Raw genomic sequence first — 23,704 nt, 5'->3', positions numbered from 1 at the left:
CTTGTGACTTCAATTCACGTTCTATTCTTAAATATTCCGTGTCTTAAATTTCGAAGTTGGTTTACCTGTGTTTGTGTTAGCTGGCTTGTATTCATGAGAGAATGCCATTGGTCAAGTATACACAAATAACACCACAATGCGTAATATCGACTTTTCACATCGTTATTGACGTACATATCAATATGCATAGTCGTTTTCTTTTTCGGTTTATTTCGAATAATAAATCTTCACGTTCTTCGTTTCCCGTTCTCGTTCTGGTTCTCGTTTCCGGTTTATTGTGGACCAGCCTTAACTGTTCCTCTCTTTAACAGCCACGTCTATATCTCAACAATAGAGCGATGGTCTTCTATGGGCGATCTGAAGCGTTCTACCCTTGCCCAACTTCAAGACAAGCGTGAAATGGAATGAGACCTCTATCAATGGTTGAATAGCAATTACACTTTTCTACTCCTCTGCTGGCAATCTTTACTTCTCCTGTCAGACATTATGGAACGAAGTATAGCTACACCACTCAGTCGCTACAAGGACAATATCTGTGTTACGTTTGAAATACGGTATTTGGCTATGTAATAGCAGTTTCTTTTATGGAAGTTTCGTTCAACAGAAAGTAAATTCAGGAAGTAACTCATCAAACTTATCAAGTTATGTACAGAGGAATATATGCACTGAAAGATCATTTTAAACTTAAAAGAGCATGCAATGAGTACTCACTTTTTAGCGAGTTTTTTTTAAGATGAAACATGTAACCTAAAATTCACTTCTAATGGGTGTGCGGAAAGGCAGAAATAATGATTCCTGGCTGCGACATGCATTGTAGTCTACTACAGTATGGGAGATTATTGCGATTACGTAGCATGGGAAACTCGTCCCTTCTCACTATAAATCTCCATTCCTTTGGCAGAGTTTCTTTTGGAATTTTTCCAACGTTAGCCACAGTATTTTGTCTAATTTTAGATATTCGGACATTGTCGTTATTGTGTCCCAAGAAACCAATTCATTATGCAACACAGTGGCTGGCACTACACAAGATACTGTGAATAATCTGAAACAGATTTCAGCACTATTTCCTCTCTTAAAATCTACATTTTCTCATATCAAAACCGTTCCGTTCGTAAAATGTGTTGACATTTACAGTGCATGAGGATTAAGTTGGCGTGATTTCTACTGTCCTTGTCTGAGGTCCTTGTCTACCGACTGCCACCAGATGTGACGGGCAAGAGGTTTCCTTTTGTACAATTCTTGGAATGCCCTTTCTCCTCCCTTCTCCCTTCACACTTTTGCAAACCCAATTCGAGTTCATTAGTTAGCATTTGCTCGTATTGGGTTGAGGGAAAACCTCGAAAAAAACCTCAACCAGGTAACTTGCCCCGACCGGGATTCGAACCCGGGCCACCTGGTTTCGCGGCCAGACGCGCTGACCGTTACTCCACAGGTGTGGACGAGTTTGTATCTTGTTGTACCAATTTAATATAATATAATTCACAAATTAAAATGTTTTCGGAGATACATGGTTTCACTGTTACCTTAAATATTGTAATGAGTGTTGTGCTCTTGTATTTAATAATAATGGTAGGCAATATGGGAAAACGCGGGAAAGCCTTGAAGTCGGACGGTATGAACATGGTTATTAATGCACATAAATTCTTTACTGGAGAATATGAGGCACTCAAATTCGGAAAACAAACAATATCTGTGCCGAGTTTTATCGAAAGTACTGCTGCAGCGACAGATATATCATCTCGTGGTGTTAACAGGATTAAAACAGGAAAAAAAAAAAAAAAAACAAAAAAACCGAAAGGAAGCGCTAGAAAGCGGAAGTGGAAGTATGCTGCGAACTCCAGGAAAGAAACGCCCGAACAGAACTCTTAAAAAACGTGTGTAACAGGTTAAAAATGAGCGCACTTGCAAAAGCGACGAAAGAAAATTGGAGGAAGGCCTGTGAACGCATAGAAAAAGTTGAAAAATTTTATTGGGCGAAGGATGGACTTGTACATGGAAATTTATTATTCGTTCGTAATCAATTTGGACGACACGGACGAACTTTCTGGCGGAGTGGAGTCAGAATTTGAAGCGGAAGAGAATGCCGCCACTGGTAACTCGTGGTCGTTTGAAGGAGTGTCGACCATCATAAATGAGGGTAGAGAGAGATGGTGAGCATTCTCTCTCTTTCTAAAAGGGACTAGACAAGTAAATCCTCATGGACTGTAATGCTTCAGTTGGGAACATTTATCTAATTTATCAGATAAAGATTCCTATACTATTTTTTCCCTTGGTTATTTAACGATGCTGTATCAACTGTTCGGTTATTTGGCATCGATGCGCGAGATGGTATTTGGCGAGTTGAGGCCGAGAATTCGCCATAGATTATCTGGCATTCGCCTTACGGTTGGGGAAAATCTCGGAAAAAACTCAAGCAGGTAATCAGCCCAAGCGGGAATCGAATCCGAGCGCGAGCGCAACTCCGAATCGGCAGGCAAGCGCTTTAGCCGACTCAGCTACGCCGGTGGCTCTCTATACTATTAAAGCTTAGAATTTACATTGAGGCCATAACCAAGATTTTTCCATCTCAAAATAGATCTGGGGTTCCCAAACTGTGGCACGCTCTCTTAGTGATACGCAGGTTTTTGGTAGGTGGTACGCCTTTTAAGTTTGTAAAAGTATCGTATCAATTTATTGAAAAGTGCACGTTAAGTAATCATCAGTCAATATGTAATGTGACTTAACCGTGAATTCCTCAATTATTCTATTACCGTTGACAGTGACGAGCGTCTTTTATTTCCTTCCGACGTACGTATTTTCATTACCAGGGAAAGGATTTATATGTAAATACATATTTACTTATAAAGCTAATATAATTTATATTTTGCATTATCTTTATGTTTCACAATGTGTAGGGTTGAAAAATCCTACTTTTATTTTCCATTTTTTTCCATATTTTAGAGTTTAGTACATATTTTCGTTAATTTCCATATATTTTCCATATTTCATATAAAACAGTCCATATTATATTAGGTTTAACAATAAAACAAAACAAAATTCCATTAACTTTTAAAAATACATTTCAACAATAGAGATTTAAACACATGTTCAGTAATCCCTTTAACATCAGAGTTATTTGAAAATTAGCAGTCCTATCAACAATGGGAAAGTAAGTTACAAAACTGTATTAATTTAATTTAAAATTTTTAACAGACTTCAGTTGTGCAGCTCAACAGTTAAATGCCAGTCAGAGTACACATAGGTTCAGTTTTGTAAATCATACTATAAAGACGGTAAATATGCCAAAAGTACGTCATTCAGTCAATTTAAAATCAAAACTAACAAGTTACATTTCAGAATTTAAAGAAGATGGTTTATCAACTGACAATAAAATATTATTTTGTAATTTGTGTCAGTGTGCAGTATCATCTACACAAAAGTTCCTGGTGCAACAACACATTACAACTAGTAAACATCAGGCCAACAAACAACTAAATTCCAAGCAGAGACAATTGTTTTTAACACAACCAACAACATCGAATGTAAGATCTGAGTTTAACATCGACCTGTGCCGTTCTCTCATCTCTGCTGATATTCCTCTCTACAAACTAAAGAATAAGGTCTTCAGGGAATTCCTTGAAAAATATACTCAACAAACAATCCCGGATGAGTCAACACTTAGGAAGACGTATGCTCCATCCATCTACGATGAGACAATACAGAAGATAAGAGATGAAATTAAAGATAGTTCAATTTGGGTTTCCATTGATGAGACTCCCGACAAAGAAGGTAGACTTGTTGGTAATGTAGTTATCGGTTTGTTAAGTGAACAATATTCTGAACGAATTCTTTTACATTGTGATGTTCTAGAAAAGTGCAATAACAAAACTATAGTTAAACTGTTCAACGAAGCTATGGGTATCCTGTGGCCAAAGGGTATTATGTACGATAATGTGTTATTCTTTATTAGCGATGCTGCCCCTTATATGGTCAAAGCTGGACAAGCATTATCTGTTGTATATCCTAAATTGACTCATTTTACTTGTGTGGCGCATGCATTTCATCGTGTGGCAGAAGTGGTCAGAGACAATTTCCCTAAAGTAGATTTGTTGATTTCATCAGTGAAAAAAGTATTTCTCAAAGCTCCCAGTAGAGTTAACGTGTTGAAAGAAATGTACCCTGAAATTCCATTGCCACCAAAGCCAATTTTAACTAGATGGGGTACATGGCTAGAAGCAGTTGAATATTATGCCGAACATATAGACTCTATTAACAATGTTCTCCTTGCATTGGACTCTGAAGATGCAGTCTCAATTGATACTGCGAAAACAGTTACCTGTGACATAAGTGTGAAGAATGACTTAGCTCACATTCAGCATACATTTTCATGCATCATAAAAACGCTCAAAAGTCTCCAAAATAGGCACCTTTCACTATCTGAAAGTTTTGAAATTATAAATAGTACTGTGGAACAACTGAATCGTGGTAGAGGTAAAGTTGCAGATGCAGTAAGAGCTAAGGTGGACACTGTACTTTCAAAAAACCCTGGATATGAAGAACTACAAAAGGTTGTTGCTGTGATGAGTGGTGAATCAACAGTGAAGATTAACTTGGACTTATCCCCAGCAGACATTGTGAAATTGAATTATGTACCAGTTACTTCTTGTGACGTCGAACGCTCTTTTAGTCAGTATAAATCTATCCTCAGAGACAATAGAAGAAGATTCACTTTTCAGCACTTGAAAGAAATGTTTGTAACTTATTGTTATGGTAACAGACAATAAAAATTGTGTTTTGTTGAAACTACATTGGAAGATAAGGTACGTCCATTATATTTTTTGTTTAGTTTGATTAAAATGTACCAATATTTAACGTACATAGTCATTTTTTTATAATTTTAAGTCCATATTTAATTCCATATTTTGGTAAAAATCCATATTTAATTCCATATTTTGGTAAAAATAACTACATATATATTTACATATTTCATATATTTTTAGTCCATATAAATCCGTTCCCTGTTCATTACAGTTGATCTTAACATCTGAAGTTAACAACACATCTGATATCTTGAATGTTTGTGTAGCAATGACAACATTATCGTAACAGTTTTGTGCATATTGTAAAGTAATGGACAAGAATGAGTTCTAATAAAAGGCGAGGATGAAAATTAAATAGATTTTATGTTGAGCGTGATCCTAGATTAAATTTTTCAAATATCATTCCTGATATTAAAAACCTAGTGTCATCAAAATAGACCCATGTTTCTCATAAGGACATATTTTGTGAAAGGTCTACTTAAGCCGGATAAATCGAGTCATAAAAATACTTTAATTCATGGTTAATGCGTACATTTCCTCTCATAGCTGATACTTGAGTCTTCAGTAAGTTGAATTGACGATAATAGGAGACAAAAGCGTAAAAATCCCTGCACTAGTTGTGAATATATGAAATTATTGTGAAATGGGATCGGTATAATTGAAGACTTTTCCATAGCACAGCATAGGAAATATTTACAGCGTTGGCTTCCAATTATGGCTAAAATTAACAAAATTGGGCAAAATGAGATACGTTTCACAGATATTTTAAATTATGTACTTATTTTAGTTTATTTTTTATTTACATTATTGTTAATGTATAGATCAGTGTTACATAACTGGACACGATTATTTAAAATATTATTTTATTTTATGCTACAATTTATATAATAATGTCTACAAAAATGTCAGTTCTTTGACGTCTCAGTACTGGCAGTCACAGAAGTGACAAAAACCAATTTTCAATTTGTTATCCCTTAAATATCATGTTCATTACTGGGTTTAAGATTATGTTGAATAAGCACACTATCACATCTGACTATTAACATAAATATACCTGACACATTTTACATATTTTATAGAATTTAAGTATTTCAAAACTGACTGTTAATAAAGGTACTCACCAGAAAACAGTTACATATGTTTTTCTGCCCCTAATTTAAAAGTTACAACTGACCCTTCTTTCACCACTGCATATAGTAACACTGTGGTCCATACGAAACAACTAAAGAGCTCTACTGAACTCTTGTCATCCAGTAGATACTTAATATATCGCTTGTAGTATGTGTCACAGAACTGACATTGACTATAAGGGACTGATTTAAATAATATTATAGCTTTAAAGAAACAATTCAATGGCTATCGTTTGTAATAAACTAATAAATGACAGGTGTTTTATTGTGCCATTTCCATTTTAGTATGTGTGTTCTTTTAGAGAGTAGTTGGATGTAATCATAGGTTGGGGGGGGGGGACCTACAAAGGAGGACTTGTTTCGGGTACAAAGCACGTACGGTCAGAAGACCCGTGCATTGGATTTTAGACAAAATTATGATAATATAAAATTTGTATGTATAATATTACTCAATAAATCCATCTATCTATCAAAAAAAAAATAAATAAATGACAGGGGTATGCTTTTTTTTTAGTAGGTTATTTTACGACGCTTTATCAACAGCTTAGGTTATTTAGCGTCTGAATGAGATGAAGGTGATAATGCCGGTGAAATGAGTCCGGGGTCCAACACCGAAAGTTACCCTGCATTTGCTCACATAGGGTTGAGGGGAAAACCCCGGAAAAAACTCAACCAGGTAACTTGCCCCGACCGGGAATCGAACCCGGGCCACCTGGTTTCGCGGCTAGACGCGCTAACCGTTACTCCACAGGTGTGGACGGGGTATGCTAACATTAAATTTTGTCAAGTACCGTTTTTCACTTTTTTAATTGCTAAATGGCAATACAGTCCCGCGCCGTGGCGTCGTGATCTAAGGCATCCTGCCTATGACTCGCGTTACGGAATGCGCGCTGGTTCGAGTCCTCATGAAGGAAGAAATTTTCTCATGAAATTTCGGCCAGTGTATGGGACCGATGCCCACCCAGCATCGTGATGCACTTGGGGAGCTACGATAGGTAGCGCAATCAGGTTGCGCAAACCAGCTATAACGGCTGGGAGGCTCATCGTGCTAACCATATGATACCTCAATTCTGGTTTGATGATCGTCCACCTCTGCTTCGGCATGTGGCCGTGAGGCCAGCAGCCGGCTGGTCGGCCTTGGCCCTTCATGGGCTATAGCGCCACGGATTTGGATTTTTAAAATGACAATACAAATGTTTTTAAGATGTAGTCAGGGACAAGTCACAGAACTGTCATTTCCACACTCATGCAGAAGGGGGTAGCAAACAAGACCTTATCTTATACAGCTATATAGCCTACCCTGATAAGCTACTTTATCCAAACCTTAGTCATAATGTTACGTCAAACACGATACCGGTACATGGAAATCCGTGCCGTGCAGTAAATAACTTTCAGTGAGAATGTTGAGGTGGCTTTTCTTGAGAGTTAGTGGACTAATGGCAGGTATTACAGAGAAGTGAATTCGAATTTACTATTCAGCCATTTATTCTCAAAGTGGGATCCGTGGACCCCAGGGGTCCCCGAAACTCATTCTTGGGGTCAGCGGATATTTTGAATTGGGGAAATTTATTTCCTCCTTCAGAAGGATTTATATTTTTTATGTGATGTTAATGTCAGAACCCATTGCAATTTTGTTGGCACAGTTTATAAATGCGTTAAATTATTTACAGCCTTCGTGCCTTACTACACAATGTGAGTAGGATTTTTTGTGTGGCAGTAATGTCTCAAGTCATTGACCGTTGCTGGTACAACAATAAATGTTCGAGTGTTGTTAATAGCCTTCGTGTATTATTAAAGTTGTTCAACGGTAAGACTGTATGTTTGAACATAATAACCACAAAAATTTCGTAAGTTTTAATTTTTGGCTGAAAGTTTATACGGAATATAAAGAACTCTCAAAACGAGCTTGAAACATTCAAGCTTAATACCGTTTCACACGACTTCTGTTCTTTCCTGTATAAAAGCTATTAAAAGAAACATTAACCCTCGACACTTACCTGAGTCTTTTCTCACCCACATTATCTTTTATTCTTAATATCCACATCCATATACTCCGAAATGTTCCAGTAACCTAGACATGCTATACTTAGTTATTTTAGTTTCCTTTACAATTAAAATTATTATTTCATAATTATATATTGATTATTTTTTTCACGTTTATTGCTTGGATCCGTAGATGGCCCAGCTATAGAACAAGTCTTTATTTTCTAGTTATAATTATTTTGCAGTGATAGTGTTTTCTTGTAAGCAAGGTGAACATGTACTTTTAAAAGTGAACAAATGAAACAACTAGATAGATAGATGGGTTTATAGAGTAATATTATACATAGGGGAGAGTCGGGTAGTAAAGGACATCGGGTAATATCGGACAGTGAGTTTCTTTCATCTATCACACGATGATAGTACCTGATTGACATGGTTACGTTTCTGGTGATGTCGCATAGAGAAACGTAACCATGTCATTCAGGTACTACCATATGGTGGTAGATGAAAGAAACGCACTGTCCGATACTACCCGACTCTCCCCTACAGATGTTATATTATCATAATTTTCTCTAAAATCCAATGCACGGGTCTTCTGACCGTACGTGCTTTGTACCTAAAACAAGTCCTACTTTGTAGGTTTCACCCCCCTCACCTATGATTATATCCGACCACTCTCTAAAAGAATACACATATTAAAATGAAAATGGCACAACAAAACACATTATATTTGTTTCATTTTTTTCATTTTGAAAGGATCAAAATGAAACAAATACAGCATAAACTACCATGTAGGCTTTCGGTAAAATATTGTAGATTCAAAAGTAATTATCTGTATTTGTAAAATTAGCTATTTATTCTTTCTACTGCACAAGGTGATGAGACTAAATTAATTAATTAATTGTACACACATAATAATTAACACTTGATGCAATAACAATTTTCTTTTTGTGCTTTAGTTTAAGGACAGTGAATGTGTTCTCTGATAACACTGGTCAACAGTGATTTTGTTAAATATAAAATTTCTTTGTCCTAATTTTAAGTGTGGTAAAAGTATCTTATAAAGTGAAACATACCTCGAAATATTGTGTAAATCACATAAACAATTTTTGTTACGTTTGTGGTTGGTTAACTTTGAAAGCACACAGGCGAATTTTACTACACTAGTTAAAAGAGTTTACGAGTGTTATTTTGATTGTAAAATAGATTAGAATAGGAACTGGGCCCCCTGAAATCTGTTGTGCTCCATGTAATTATGTTAACTGGTTGGCTAAAAGGATCCCTTCATGCCTTTTCCAGTTTCAATGATATGCCAGGAACCTAAGGATCATTCAACAGACTGTTACTTTCTAGGATCCACAGATCAGAAGATTAGACAGAACTCGACAGCGAGCTGATTCAGAACTATAACGTCATGTAGTCTAATATGTCTCTCAAAATAACTTCTTGGATTCTCATTTAATTTTTCTTTCCGCAAAACCTTCGGGTAGCGAATGACAAACGTGGGAAGCGTTTTCATCAGGATTTTTCTGAAATGGAAAGGCGATATCACAAAAAAATGGAGACCAAATATTATGGCAGACTACTGCTGGACATTCAAAACAGATGTTTCTCAAGCCAAGTATAGCCTAAAATCTATTTCACACACATTTTAGATAAGAAAATATGATTTTAGATAAAATTTTACAAGGTATCAGTACTAGAAAAGTTTCAACTATATTTCATGTAACTACTCAAAAACCCTGAGTGATAGAAAACTTTGAAAACAGATTTGAAATCAGCACGAAAAATACTATAAGAATCATACATTAAAATATCTTTTAATAAAATATATGCTTAATTTTGTTGACCAGTATAATTGAAAAAATAAAATACAAATACAGAATATTCTGCTATTAAATTCATTAATTAATTAACTCATTTTTAAACATACTGAGTAAATCTAGGTTCAATAAAAACTTCAATTTCCTTGTACTGTATAGAAAAATGCATTAAGCTATAAAATAGTCTAATTATTAAAAACAAATATCCTTGAAGTCAAAAAATATCTCGCATAAATAGCATAAAATTCTAGACCAGCTAAGTTGTGAGGGTTAAATGTGGCGACAGACTTAAGTATGATTTAAATATAATATTGATCCTAAATATAAAGCCATTTTAAGAAAAAAAACAGTTCCACGATTCTGACTGAAGTAGGGAAATTTGAAGAAATATACCTGATTTCTTTCTTAATATAAGAATATTATGCAAAGAATGTTTTGAAACTAGACTATTGTTTTTATTATTTTATTATCAACTCTGCTATAGCATATTAATGAAGGTCATCTTTTTTCAAGAGAGTATTATATTATTTACGATTCGTTTAGGGGAAGGTCGGGTAGTATCGGACATCGGGTAGTATCGGACAGTGCGTTTTTTTCATCTACCACCATATGGTACTACCTGAATAATATGGTTACGATTCTCCATGCTTCATCACAGAAACGTAACCATGTCAATCAGGTACTATCATCGTGTGTTAGATGAAAGAAACTCACTGTCCGATATTACCCGATGTCCGATACTACCCGACTCTCCCCTAATTCAATAAACATGTTAATATTTATTCAATGTTGTAATATATAACAGAAATATCATTAACCACATTCATTTAATTAAACCCAAAACCTAACCTATTCATCATTCCATTGAAGACTTTGAAGAGGTCCACGAAAACACTGATCTACGGAAAGGGGTCCCCAATGCTAATAAGTTCCAAAACCACCGTTCTATAACATTCATATGCAGATAAGCTAATATCTTTTACAATTTAATTTAAGATATATTTATTTTAGGTCTATCTATATAGGCCCGTTACTTTTTATCAGCAAATATACATTCCCCTACAAATGTTAATCACTACTTCGATAAATCGAAGTTATTCATATAGTTGCTTGTTCGGGCACGAAATATGCGCTGCACATGTGAATATGCAATTTAGTAGAATACAAATGAGTTTTGTATATATGATCACGCCTCTCCAATGTATTTTGGGAGCCTGACTGTAAATCTAGGTATGGAATGCTTGTTTTGTGCACATTTGTCCATGTCGGAATATTTGGTGCATGAATACCCACTTCCTAACCCACAACTTTAATCCGCATGAACATGTCCCCAACTCCCCAAGCAATCCTTGCAAAACATCGTTCATCATCAGCTCTCGTCTCCTCGCTGAGTACAGAATCACAAAGTGCTCTCCACCCCTCTTGATTAGCTGTGTCTGTTTTGGCTCCATTCCAGTCTCAAAACTACTCTCAAATTGAAAATATGCATAGTGGACAAATTATTAACAATCCTAGCGTAACGTAGCATACTGCGTTGCTTAAAAATGTGTATTTTTAATAAATAATTTTAGAACTTCTTGTAACTACACTGGGTGGAAGAGAACGTATTAGGCCTACTTTAATTCACAGATTAATGTTTGAGGAGAAAAATTCGCTCCGGCGCCGGGGATCGAACCCGGGTCCTTGGTTCAACGTACCAAGCGCTCTGACCACTGAGCTACGCCGAATTCAATCCACAGTACCGGGCCGAACCCTCCTCCTTCAATGTTTCCCTTTGTGGCCTGACTCCAAGTTAGGCATATATGTTGACGTATATGTCCAATGTCAACTGCCATTATACTAGGAGCGCACTCAGCTGAGTGACTTGTATGGCCGGGATTCCGCAGTGACGTGCACAGTAATCTGTACAAACATATGCACTGCAGCTATGAGAATATTATAGATTTATTAATTTGTCCTACAGAATAATATCTGTAATATTGAGCGATTTTTTCTCCTCAAATATTAATTGTCTATATTACAGATATTATTCTGTAGGACAAATTAATAAATCTATAATATTAATTCACAGAGGTAATAGATCAAGTGAATGCGAACCAGTTTTGCCTAATAACTTTTTTGATAAGTTATGTCCAGTAGTTTTGAGAATACGAAATCCAACATGTTGCAACACTAAAAAACGCACCAGTGCTCCTGGACGTCATTTCTCCGCAGTGGGGGTGATTGTAAGTGCAATCTCCACTCCGGAAGACTTGGAAGAAGAGAATGTAAACAAAAACGTCTCATCAGTACAGTCCAGATTCTTATGTAATTACATATTTTTCCCTTCGTATGTTCTTTCGCAATAACCGAAAATGTTGACGATTTACATACGTATGGACTATATACTCAAGTTTTATGTTGCATATTTTTACGTATGTTGTTCAATACTACATATTTATTAGATTAATACATATTTTTACACAAAATGGTCCTAAAATTTAAGTTCACTAAAATTGTTATTGTTACGTACAGTGTTGTGAAACAGGTAAAATTTCTGCATTCGCACAATGCCTTTTGTTCTCAGCTTTGTTGGGAGAGTTGCATGATTGACAGCCCATTACCCGCGTCACCAAGTAGACAGAATTCCAAAAGGCGCATATCTCTCTGTCTCTGTCTCTCTCTGAATGCTCCGTTATGCCTTGGACATAACTCTTTTAAAATTGAATGTTAAATAAGTTTCATAGCATTAAATTTAGAGTTAAAGAGGTTATACCGTAATAAAGAATATTGAAAACCAAAGAATTTGTGTACTTAATTCATGAATACTTTATGTTTTGGTCTACAGTAATTTGATATATGGAATTAATTCTTGACAATTTAACAACATAGTTAATAAAATATTGCATACAGTATTTATTGCATAACAGTCTTACTAATAAACCGTGCATAGTTTTTATACGAGACTTATGCAGAGTTGAGGCAGAAAACGCTACTAATAAACCGTGAATAAGCTATGGACGTATAAACAGCCTGTAACTATACAATGGGAATTGCTTTGCAGTAGTTATATACACGAAACCCCTTATTTAAGCGTTGTATATAGCGAAAAAATGGCCGCCCCTCTAACAGCTGTTCGTTTTTTTTATATTTTTTTTAATTGGGTTATTTTACGACGCTGTATCAACATCTAGGTTATTTAGCGTCTGAATGATATGAAGGTGATAATGCCGGTGAAATGAGTCCGGGGTCCAGCACCGAAAGTTACCCAGCATTTGCTCGTATTGGGTTGAGGGAAAACCCCGGAGAAAACCTCAACCAGGTAACTTGTCCCGACCGGGATTCGAACCCGGGCCACCTGGTTTCGCAGCCAAACGCGCTGACCGTTACTCCACAGGTGTGGACCAGCTGTTCGTATCGACTGTCATTTTATGATAACCACAGAAGAACAAACCAAAGATCATAGAATTATTAGAATAATATTGCTGTAGCTTGTACTCTTTGACCAAAATATAGTGTGGTAATCGATTAGAGCCAGTTGTACTATCGATATTTAACACGCCACACTAGAGCGCTCTACCGGATGCAATAGAGAACCTTAGATATTCTATTACCTTTCGTAACGAAGTAATAACGAAACTATGACGTAGCTGTGTAACAGTTATACTGTTATACACGACGTATGTAGTGATTATTAGTAAGGAATTTACACACGACTTATAAACGAGCCACTCATTGTATAAGTATAAGACAGTTAAACGTCTGTATATAGACTTTTTATTAGTAAGACCGTAAATGTATAAAATGATTCTATTTTAATTTCCTCTGTAATAGGCCTACCTAAAATATCCCGGTGCAAACGTATAGTCTATCTAGAGAATAGAGATATGACACTTATGAACTGTTTACAAATTGTCAAAATAATCTCCATGAGAGATAGACCACTGTCTCACTGAAAATTTCTGTACTTTTATGGAAAATATCAACAATATTATTCATAACTGCAAACATAATTTCTGTAGATTAGATACTGAATTAGTTTGCGCACTTTAACAAATATATACAGTATGCCATTACCACAGATCATTTTGCAGTTTCTAACTACCGTCAATATATATACTAGGTATATATTTTCATAGCACGAACAAGGAAAAGTCTAAATAAACGGTGTCACATGTCACACGTGCTTCTCTATTGTAGGCCTATATTTTTCGGTACGTAACATTTAAAATCAAATCATGTTAACTGTTTTCTAAATTCTCAGCAATCACATTTTTTTGTATATTATTTTACCTCCTAAAACCATAACTTTTTCACCATTGGAGTGCTTTTACAGTTCTACGGTTTACAAGGCGACCTACACACGATTCAAAAACGGCATCTTCGCGCATCTGATCTGAACTACTTACTTACGGATCACTCTGTATATCAGTTACTTTATTTTGTGTAAAATATTTTTACTTCATAGTCATTCGCTATAAGGGAAGTAGCAACTTTTCTGTCTACAATTCGGGTTCCATCCCATTAACGACAGGTACGTGAAATTGTTTCTTCCTTCTACAGAGCCTGCCATTGTCTTGTGTGTCCCCAAGCTGTGGTCTTGGGCCATGTGAATAACATTTTATAAGGATGTCCCACTACGTATGATCTTGTTTGTTTAAGATCCTCACGGAAGCGAGAATGGATAGGGTCAAAGAGCCAGGCGTTGAAAGTAGACGATAGTAACAGTGATGTTGATGATTCTACTCCATAGAACTAAGGTGAGCATGCTGATGATTCCCTTCATTTCACGAATCATTTCTTGAATTTTCATGTTGGGTGATTCATTTTCTTCCAATATAATATTTTGTAATATTTAAAATGTCTTACATTTGGACTGCATTCCCACATATCTTAACTTCTTTGATGTGTGTTCGTAAATAGATATCATCTATAATCCTTTTATTTTGAACTTCGATTTCCTACATTCTTCTCCCAGTTCTCTCCAATGTATTTAGCATCGCCTGTTCTTTTTTGTCCCATCTACTATACCTGAAAATTGTCTTTAATTTTCAAATTAACTTATTTAGATTCCGTGGCTCATTTTTTCAAAGCTGAATCTGTAAATGATATACCTAACATTTAAAAAACAATATTTAAACTAGTTTTGAGTCACCGACATATATCAGACGGAAACGCGCTACTGTTCTGGTACCACGCTCGGACTTGGGTTCGAGTCCCGCTTGGGATGATTACAAGAGTTGGTTTTCTTTCGAGGTTTCCCCAAACCGTAAGACGAATGTCAGATAATCTAACTTATGGCTAATTCTTGACCTCATATCACCAAACTACCATGTCGCTATCACCAACTAGATCGATGTTAAATAACCTAGTAGTCCACCACTGTGGAGTAACGGTTAGTATGCCTGACCTTTTAAGGAGCGGGCCCGGGTTCAAATCCCGGTTAGAACAAGTTACAAGTTGAGGCTTTTCCGCGATTTTCCTTCAACCCAATAAGAACAAATTCTGGGTAACTTTCGGCGTTGGACCCTGGACTCATTTCGCTGGCATTATCACTATCTCGTTCAGACACTATATAATCACATAGTTGAAAAAGCGTCGTAAAATAACCAATAAAATGTAATAATCTAGTAGTTGATACAGCGTCATTAAATAATCAACTAATGGCCATAATAAACAAGTCTTGATTACTGAAACATACAAGCATGTCTAGACGGCATTAAAATTGCCACATGCGACTCGCTGATCTGTATTTGGACAAACTTGTGCTAGATTACACCAGTCTTAAAAGTTCTGCTGCTGAAAACTAGATAGCAGAGCAGTCGCTATTGAAGCGTCGAAACGTTTGGTTAAATAGTGAAACACTGAAAAGGAACGAGCTTTTGTGTAATCGTAGTAAAGAAGTGCCGTCTTTTCATTCCATAGCCAGAAGGAGGGTGGCTGTCGTTATTATTTCTATTTTAGAAAAAGAAAAGTCACAAAAATTATTTGTGGAGGCTAAAATTAAGCCTTCATTGTCATATCAAAAGTAAAGATCATATAAATATTCGGGAAGTAGACGCGAGTTCAAATCCTGGCAAGTACAAGTGGAAACTATTGGCTAGCACGAGAACACATTCATTTTCCTGGCTATCATTTCACGTTCTCTTTATATTAATTCACCATCAGTCATGTGACCGTTTCGGTTAATATTGCATTATTTATATTCTTTTCCAATATGTCATTTAATACAGTACCTCTAGAATTACGAAGCTTCCTGTTACTCTGGCACTAGATGGTTCCGATCATTTATTCTCTTATTGCTTTTTGTTGCTACGTTTATAGCAGCTTAGTTTATTAAGTTCACGAGTAAGTGAGATTGTCGTCCCCTGCGGTGGCTGCGTGGTCTAGACCATCAGTCTAATACACAGGTGGCTCAGGTTCGGATCCCAGTCACGTCTGGAATTTTGACGTGTAAATACGTCTTTCTCATAATTTATAGGGGGTAACTTGGAAATTGACCGTCACATAAAAATTGCAACCCATCCATTTTTTTCCTTCTCTTTCCTTATTCTTTTTGTTTTCCCCTTGTTTTCCTTGTATTCCTTGTTCTCCTTGTATTCTTCTTGTACTTCTCTTGTTCTCCTTGTCTTTCTCTTTTTCTCTTCGTACTTCTTTTGTTCTCCTCGTACTTCTCTTGTTCTCCTTGTCTTTCTCTTTTTCTCTTCGTACTTCTCTGGTTCTCCTCGTACTTCTCTTGTTCTCCTTGTCTTTCTCTTCTTCTCTTCGTACTTCTCTTGTTCTCCTCGTACTTCTCTTGTTCTTCCTGTCTTTCTTTTTTTCTCTTCGTACTTCTCTTGTTCTCCTCGTACTTCTCTTGTTCTCCTTGTCTTTCTCTTTTCTCTTCGTACTTCTCTTGTTCTCCTCGTACTTCTCTTGTTCTCCTCGTACTTCTCTTGTTCTCCTTGTCTTTCTCATTTCTCTTCGTACTTCTCTGGTTCTCCTCGTACTTCTCTTGTTCTCCTTGTCTTTCTCATCTTCTCTTCGTACTTCTCTTGTTCTCCTCGTACTTCTCTTGTTCTTCCTGTCTTTCTTTTTTTCTCTTCGTACTTCTCTTGTTCTCTTTGTCTTTCTCTTTTCTCTTCGTACTTCTCTTGTTCTCCTCGTACTTTTCTTGTTCTCCTTGTCTTTCTCTTTTTCTCGTCGTACTTCTCTGGTTCTCCTCGTACTTCTCTTGTTCTCCTTGTCTTTCTCTTTTCTCTCCCTACTTCTCTTGTTCTCCTCGTACTTCTCTTGTTCTCCTTGTCTTTCTCTTTTTCTCTTCGTACTTCTCTTGTTCTCCTCGTATTTCTCTTGTTCTCCTTGTCTTTCTCTTTTTCTCTTCGTACTTCTCTTGTTCTCCTCGTACTTTTCTTGTTCTCCTTGTCTTTCTCTTTTCTCTTCGTACTTCTTTTGTTCTCCTCGTACTTCTCTTGTTCTCCTTGTCTTTCTCTTTTTCTCTTCGTACTTCTTTTGTTCTCGTACTTCTCTTGTTCTCCTTGTCTTTCTCTTCTTCTCTTCGTACTTCTTTTGTTCTCCTCGTACTTCTCTTGTCCTCCTTGTCTTTCTCTTCTTCTCTTCGTACTTCTTTTGTTCTCCTCGTACTTCTCTTGTCCTCCTTGTCTTTCTCTTCTTCTCTTCGTACTTCTTTTGTTCTCCTCGTACTTCTCTTGTCCTCCTTGTCTTTCTCTTTTTCTCTTCGTACTTCTTTTGTTCTCCTCGTACTTCTCTTGTTCTCCTTGTCTTTCTCTTCTTCTCTTCGTACTTATCTTGTTCTCCTCGTACTTCTCTTGTTCTCCTTGTCTTTCTCTTTTCTCTTCGTACTTCTCTTGTTCTCCTCGTACTTCTCTTGTTCTCCTTGTCTTTCTCTTTTTCTCGTCGTACTTCTCTGGTTCTCCTCGTACTTCTCTTGTTCTCCTTGTCTTTGTCTTTTCCCTTCGTACTTCTCTTTTTCTCTTCGCACTTCCCTTGTTCTCCTTTTCTTTCTCTTTTTCTCTTCGTACTTCTTTTGTTCTCGTACTTCTCTTGTTCTCCTTGTCTTTCTCTTTTTCTCTTCGTACTTCTTTTGTTCTCGTACTTCTCTTGTTCTCCTTGTCTTTCTCTTTTTCTCTTCGTACTTCTTTTGTTCTCGTACTTCTCTTGTTCTCCTTGTCTTTGTCTTTTCCCTTCGTACTTCTCTTTTTCTCTTCGCACTTCCCTTGTTCTCCTTGTCTTTCTCTTTTTCTCTTCGTACTTCTTTTGTTCTCGTACTTCTCTTGTTCTCCTTGTCTTTCTCTTTTTCTCTTCGTACTTCTTTTGTTCTCGTACTTCTCTTGTTCTCCTTGTCTTTTTCTTCTTCTCTTCGTACTTCTTTTGTTCTCCTCGTACTTTTCTTGTTCTCCTTGTCTTTCTCTTTTTCTCTTCGTACTTCTTTTGTTCTCCTCGTACTTCTCTTGTTCTCCCTGTCTTTCTCTTTTTCTCTTCGTACTTCTTTTGTTCTCCTCGTACTTCTCTTGTTCTCCTTGTCTTTCTCTTCTTCTCTTCGTACTTCTCTTGTTCTCGTACTTCTCTTGCTCTCCTTGTCTTTCTCTTCTTCTCTTCGTACTTCTCTTGTTCTCGTACTTCTCTTGTTCTCTTACTTCTCTTGTTCTCCTTGTCTTTCTCTTTTTCTCTTCGTACTTCTCTTGTTCTCCTCGTACTTCTCTTGTTCTACTTGTCTTTCTCTTTTTCTCGTCGTACTTCTCTGGTTCTCCTCGTACTTCTCTTGTTCTCCTTGTCTTTGTCTTTTCCCTTCGTACTTCTCTTTTTCTCTTCGCACTTCCCTTGTTCTCCTTGTCTTTCTCTTTTTCTCTTCGTACTTTTTCTTTTTCTCCTTGTCTTTCTCGTTTTCTCTTCGTACTTCTCTTGTTCTCCTTGTGTTTATTCTTGTTCTCTTTGTCTTCCTCTTTTTTCCTTGTAGTTTCCTTGTTCACCCTGTGCTCGTTCTCCTTATGACGCTTTGTTCTCCTTATGTCTCCTTGTTCTCCTTGTATTTCCTTTGTTCTTGTCTTCCCTCGTTCTCCTTGTACTTCTAGTATTTCTTTCGTACTCATTGAATTTACTTTCTTCCTGTATTCACATTGTTGTCCTTATTCTTCGCGCTGTTCAACAGCCACTTCTACGTCATTATACCTACTTACACAGCATAGTAAAGCTGTGCACTGTGTACAATTGACCACACCCAACCACACGTAGTTCTACTTACAGATATGCATCATAGTAAAGCTGTGCAACTGTCGAAGGTGATCTCACTCACACGTTGTTCTACGTAAAATAAGCTACGCATCTGTAGATGGGTGATAGCACCCACACGTAGTTCTACGTAAATTTATGCAGCATAGTAAAGCTGTACATGTGTCATTGAAAAGTCCCTAGTGACACGTGGCGGCCAAGGTCGCAGCTGGGGGTTTATCTCGGCGTTTTTCCTTCTCTCCAATATAGGCATCGACACCACTCCTTCAATATTTCTTCGATCAGTGACGTGCGAAGTAGGCTGATCCAGAGGACATATACGATTTTCTGCATGAGACCCTGGATAAGCAGCGGACATCAGCACAGTCTGCCGGTGTAGATGATAATGCACCTAGCTGGGGTTTTGGCCAGTTGCCACAGTGCTGGGCTATAACGACCATTACCTGAAAATACGAGGTTATAGCTGGAGAAATTGTAAATCAGTTGTACAACCTCGAGATATCGAAGTATGCTTCCTCAGTACAGGTTGTCTCCACAACGATTATGACGGCCTTAGTCAAGATTATATTTGACCATTAAACGAAGTACAAAGGGAAATTATTGTAATGTAACAAAAAATTCGATTTCGAGATTAAAACGGAAATTCATGTTGCTGGCATCCCTCATATAAAAAAGTGGTTTTAGGCATGTCACCTGCCTGCCTGTCTCTGTGCAGTTATTACTCCTAAAATATTGCGCAAACGATGTTGAAAGTAGTAGTTTTCTAAACGAACAAAAATTGTGAAACCTCATTTTCATAATTAGAACTGAATTGTTCTCTTGCAAACAATGTATCTTCGCCACTTCAACGCCAGGAATTCAACATCGGAATCAATTATTCATCGCTTGATTGGACATTTCAAACAGCAGAGTGGGTTAAACAATTTGGCACGATCCAGGAGACCACGTTCAGCCCACACAGGGGACAATGTTTAACGTGTGAAGGCAAATATTGAAAGAGCGCCAGAACGTTCCCATGAAGACGTTATAGCCATTTGTGAGGAAGTCTCGGACGTCATGTGGCGCATTCTGATGAGGGATTTGCGTCTGTATTCCTACGAAATGTATTTTATGAAAATGAAAAGACTACCGGCAACTTCTGACGTTTGCAGGACGCGTTCAAGCGTTAACCAGAGAGAAAAAAAAGATATTTTCACCACCTGAAACCTATTTTCGCCTAAATTTCTTCAATAATAAACAAAATTTAAGATTTCTAGATTTCGAAGGCAACTCAACAGAATAAATTACACCCTCTCTAGTGTATTATCGGTACGGTGTTATATCGAAGATCATCAGGCTTCACTTCTTGTAAAGATAGCACTGCTGTGGATGGCATGCCTGAAATGTAGCTTGAACGGGATGGAGCAACAGCTCACACTGTAAGAGCCACAATGCATGTCCTAAGACAATTTTTGGAAAGCAAATAATAACACATTCATACTCTTAAACCATAATAAAATTCAGAAACTTCTAAATAACAAAGGTCTCCTCTGTTTGCAGATATACTATAATTAAGTTTTGTTCATTTTTGATAGGCTACTCCAAATGACGACGTTCAATTACCTGACGACATTGTACAGTTGGCAGAAACACCTGATTTGATAGACACTGTATAAACATGAAATTGAAATTAAGTTATAAACAGTATAGAATGGAAATATATATTACTCACAACCTTTTAATTTTTAGTTTTAATATTCAACTTGTGTCTTTAAAATATCCAGATATACAGAGTATAACAAGATGCAATTTAAATTAAATTAAATTAATTAGTATATATTTTGAATTTTGTATTAATCAAATTTCTTTAAATTGCGTTAAAATCTTATGCAAATAATTTTGTGTATAGTGTAAATTACGTCATGGAACTAAACAAAGCTAATAATATGAAAAGAAAATCACTAAAATAAGTTAAATATATATTTTTTTAACTTCTTTACTATCTACTTTCGATCCACTTACAAGGAAAGATTTCTTTCATAAATTCTATTCCTTCTGTTCCGAAATGCGCTCAAAACCAGATGATCTTCTGAAAATACCTGAGAACTGCTCTCTGCAAGCTAGGATAACAGTCGCGCAAAAGCTGTACATAATTATCAGTGTTTAATTTTCATTCTGTGTAAAATGGATCACTTTTGCTGTTTTTTGCTGAACCTTTTCACATATTGACTTTTTGAGGATCCTCTGTGTACGCTTGTGCTATTGAATAAGGTTTGTGAAGCTCCCATTATTGACAGTTACAACGATTTATGCTGCCACTTAAACAAAAATTTTCCTGGAATGAAAATATAGTAAAGGGTTTTTGATTGGTCTCTACAATATTAAGGTTTCACGAAACAAAGAATGAGTTAATTGAATTGATTTCAATTTATAGAGGGGAGCATTACGATCCAGTACTGTGACATTTCAAGATCTGATGCATTACTAAAAATGTATTCAAAGATTGCTTGTCTTGTAGATTTATGCAGATCTTTTTGATGGATAACATCATATGAAGAGCTTTTCTCAACTTGCAATTGAAGATCTAACATACTAAATATGCTAAGTGCCGATTTTTTAATTTAATTTTATTCAAGCTAAAAGAGGAACATCTGCATATATCAGAATATCATACTAAACTGTCTTTGTCGTAGCTCAACTATAAGCTACTCATTCGTTCGCCAAAATACGGTGTTGTAGGTATCTCAACGTCCCGCGCCGTGGCATCGCGGTCTAAGGCATCCTGCCTAGGACTCGCGTTACGGAATGCGCGCTGGTTCGAGTCCTCATGGGAGAAGAAATTTTCTCATGAAATTTCGGCCAGTGTATGGGACCGGTGCCAACCCAGCATCGTGATGCACTTGGGGAGCTACGATAGGTAGCGAAAATCCGGTTCAGTAAACCAGCTATAACGGCTGGGGGGGATCATCGTGCTAACCATACGATAACTTCATTTTGGTTGGATGATCGTCCACCTCTGCTTCGGCATGTGAACGTGAGGCCAGCGGCCGGCTGGTCGACTTGGCCCTTCAGGGCTGTAGCGCCATGGATTTACTTTTTAGGTATCTCAACATGCATTGTGCAGTGTTTTTTTCATCAATATCTCGGAAAGCTATATTTGGCATTTAGCACATTAGAAGCTTAGGTCCTCAACTGTCTTTGGTTCTCCAGATTTTCCATTATTCTATACGTTTTCTGTTTCATTGAATTCTTCCACTTCTTCTTCGAAGCTCTCGATGTGTTATGTTGTATTTTATAAAATAAATCACATATCTTTTGTTAATTTGTTATTCTGTTCCCTAACCAAAAACTCTTTCCCTTTCAGTAAGAAAACTCATGCTGATAAATGATTAGGAGATTTTGATTAAAGGATTTAAGTTGAATAACGTTAAATGCTAGATTAAAAAACTAATTTCGACTTACATTAAATGGTGTAGGGAGAGCTGACGTAGATATGGGCAGTGATTCTACTTGCGCTTCACGTTGTTTATATTCACGTACGTATTCAGGGTTAGTCTTTCTTCGTTCGGGTACATGGATGCAAGTTTGATTCAGAGGCCCGCAGAATTTTTTTTTTCCTATTAAAAGCTTCCTTTGTCCTTTGCTATCCTCCATTTGACTTCCTGGCAGCAGCTCATATTGCTATTTATAGTTGGCCTACATCAGAAATAACTGAAATTGGCCACTTGTTCCACTGTCTCATTTCGAACTCGCACGTTTACCTTTTTTCATTTTTCTTCCGATAAACATGACCTTCGTCTTGTTTGTATTTATCTTCATCCCATACTGCTCATAGCTTTCATCTAGCTCCAGTAGCATATTCCTCAGCATCATCACCTCAACTACTAACAACGCCATATCTTTAGAAAATCTTATGCATTTTATTTATTTTTCTTCCTCCTACTATATTTCACGTTTTCTTTTCCTATAAAGTGAAAAAAGAACTAAGGAAGAGACTATTGAATTGCTTTGTGTGGAGTGTGGCACTGTGTCAGGAAGAAACATGGATATTACGACGAAGTGAAAAGAAAAACTACTAGAAGTATTTTGACATGTGGAATAAGGCATGAAACTGTGCTAGAAAGAGTGGTTGAAGAAAGAATAATACTGAAATTGATCAGGAAGAGAAAAATAAATGGGCTATGTCTTTAACTAAGAAGAAACTGCCTGCTGAGGGATTCACTGGAAGGAATTGTGAACGGGAGAAAAGTTCGGGGCAGAAGAAAATATCAGATAACAGACAACATTAAGATGTATAGGTAATATGCGGAGACTAAGACGAAGGCAAAAAATAGGAAAGATTGGAGAATGATGAGTTTGCAGTGAAAGACCTGCCCCTGGGCAAAAATCTATGAATGAATGAACATAGAGATTTACTAGGTATAAAAATAACTTAATATTTGTGTTACTTAGCCTATCTGCAAGTTTATTTTTCCACTGCAGTATTTTACTTCATATTTATTTTTCTTTCATTGCAGATCATACTCGGACACCCGGTACGTATTTCGTATAAGTTTTAAAGGTTGTTAAAACTATATTAATATTTAAACAAATATTCTCTGAAATTAATTAAGTGCATAAAATTATTTGCAGATTCCAAATAGCCTATGTAAAAATATTATTTAAAATATGTTGTCACATCTTTTATGACTAAATATTTTTTCAGAATCATACTATATTACTTAATTTATATGCAATAACGTTTATAAGCCTATATACTATTTTATGGTAAAACTAAAAATTA

The 23,704-nt window shown here is 36.5% G+C and overlaps 1 protein-coding gene across 5 annotated transcripts in view; it reads left to right on the top strand.

Moving 5' to 3' along the window:
• Positions 1 to 23,704, top strand: part of LOC138706004 (uncharacterized) — an 843,117-nt gene that overhangs the window by 636,283 nt on the left and 183,130 nt on the right. For 2 of the 5 annotated variants that reach the window (XM_069834875.1, XM_069834876.1), the window contains one exon: positions 23,439 to 23,456. The exons of the other annotated variants lie outside the window; for them this stretch is intronic. In XM_069834875.1, the coding sequence (XP_069690976.1) occupies positions 23,439 to 23,456 (18 nt within the window). The remainder of the gene's footprint in view (positions 1 to 23,438; positions 23,457 to 23,704) is intronic. 5 annotated transcript variants of the gene reach the window in all.

This window comes from Periplaneta americana, chromosome 9 (genome assembly GCF_040183065.1).
Source record: "Periplaneta americana isolate PAMFEO1 chromosome 9, P.americana_PAMFEO1_priV1, whole genome shotgun sequence".
NCBI classification, from domain to species: domain Eukaryota; kingdom Metazoa; phylum Arthropoda; class Insecta; order Blattodea; family Blattidae; genus Periplaneta; species Periplaneta americana.
Note: the sequence above shows the minus strand (reverse complement) of the source record. Positions and strands in the feature narration are given on the sequence as shown.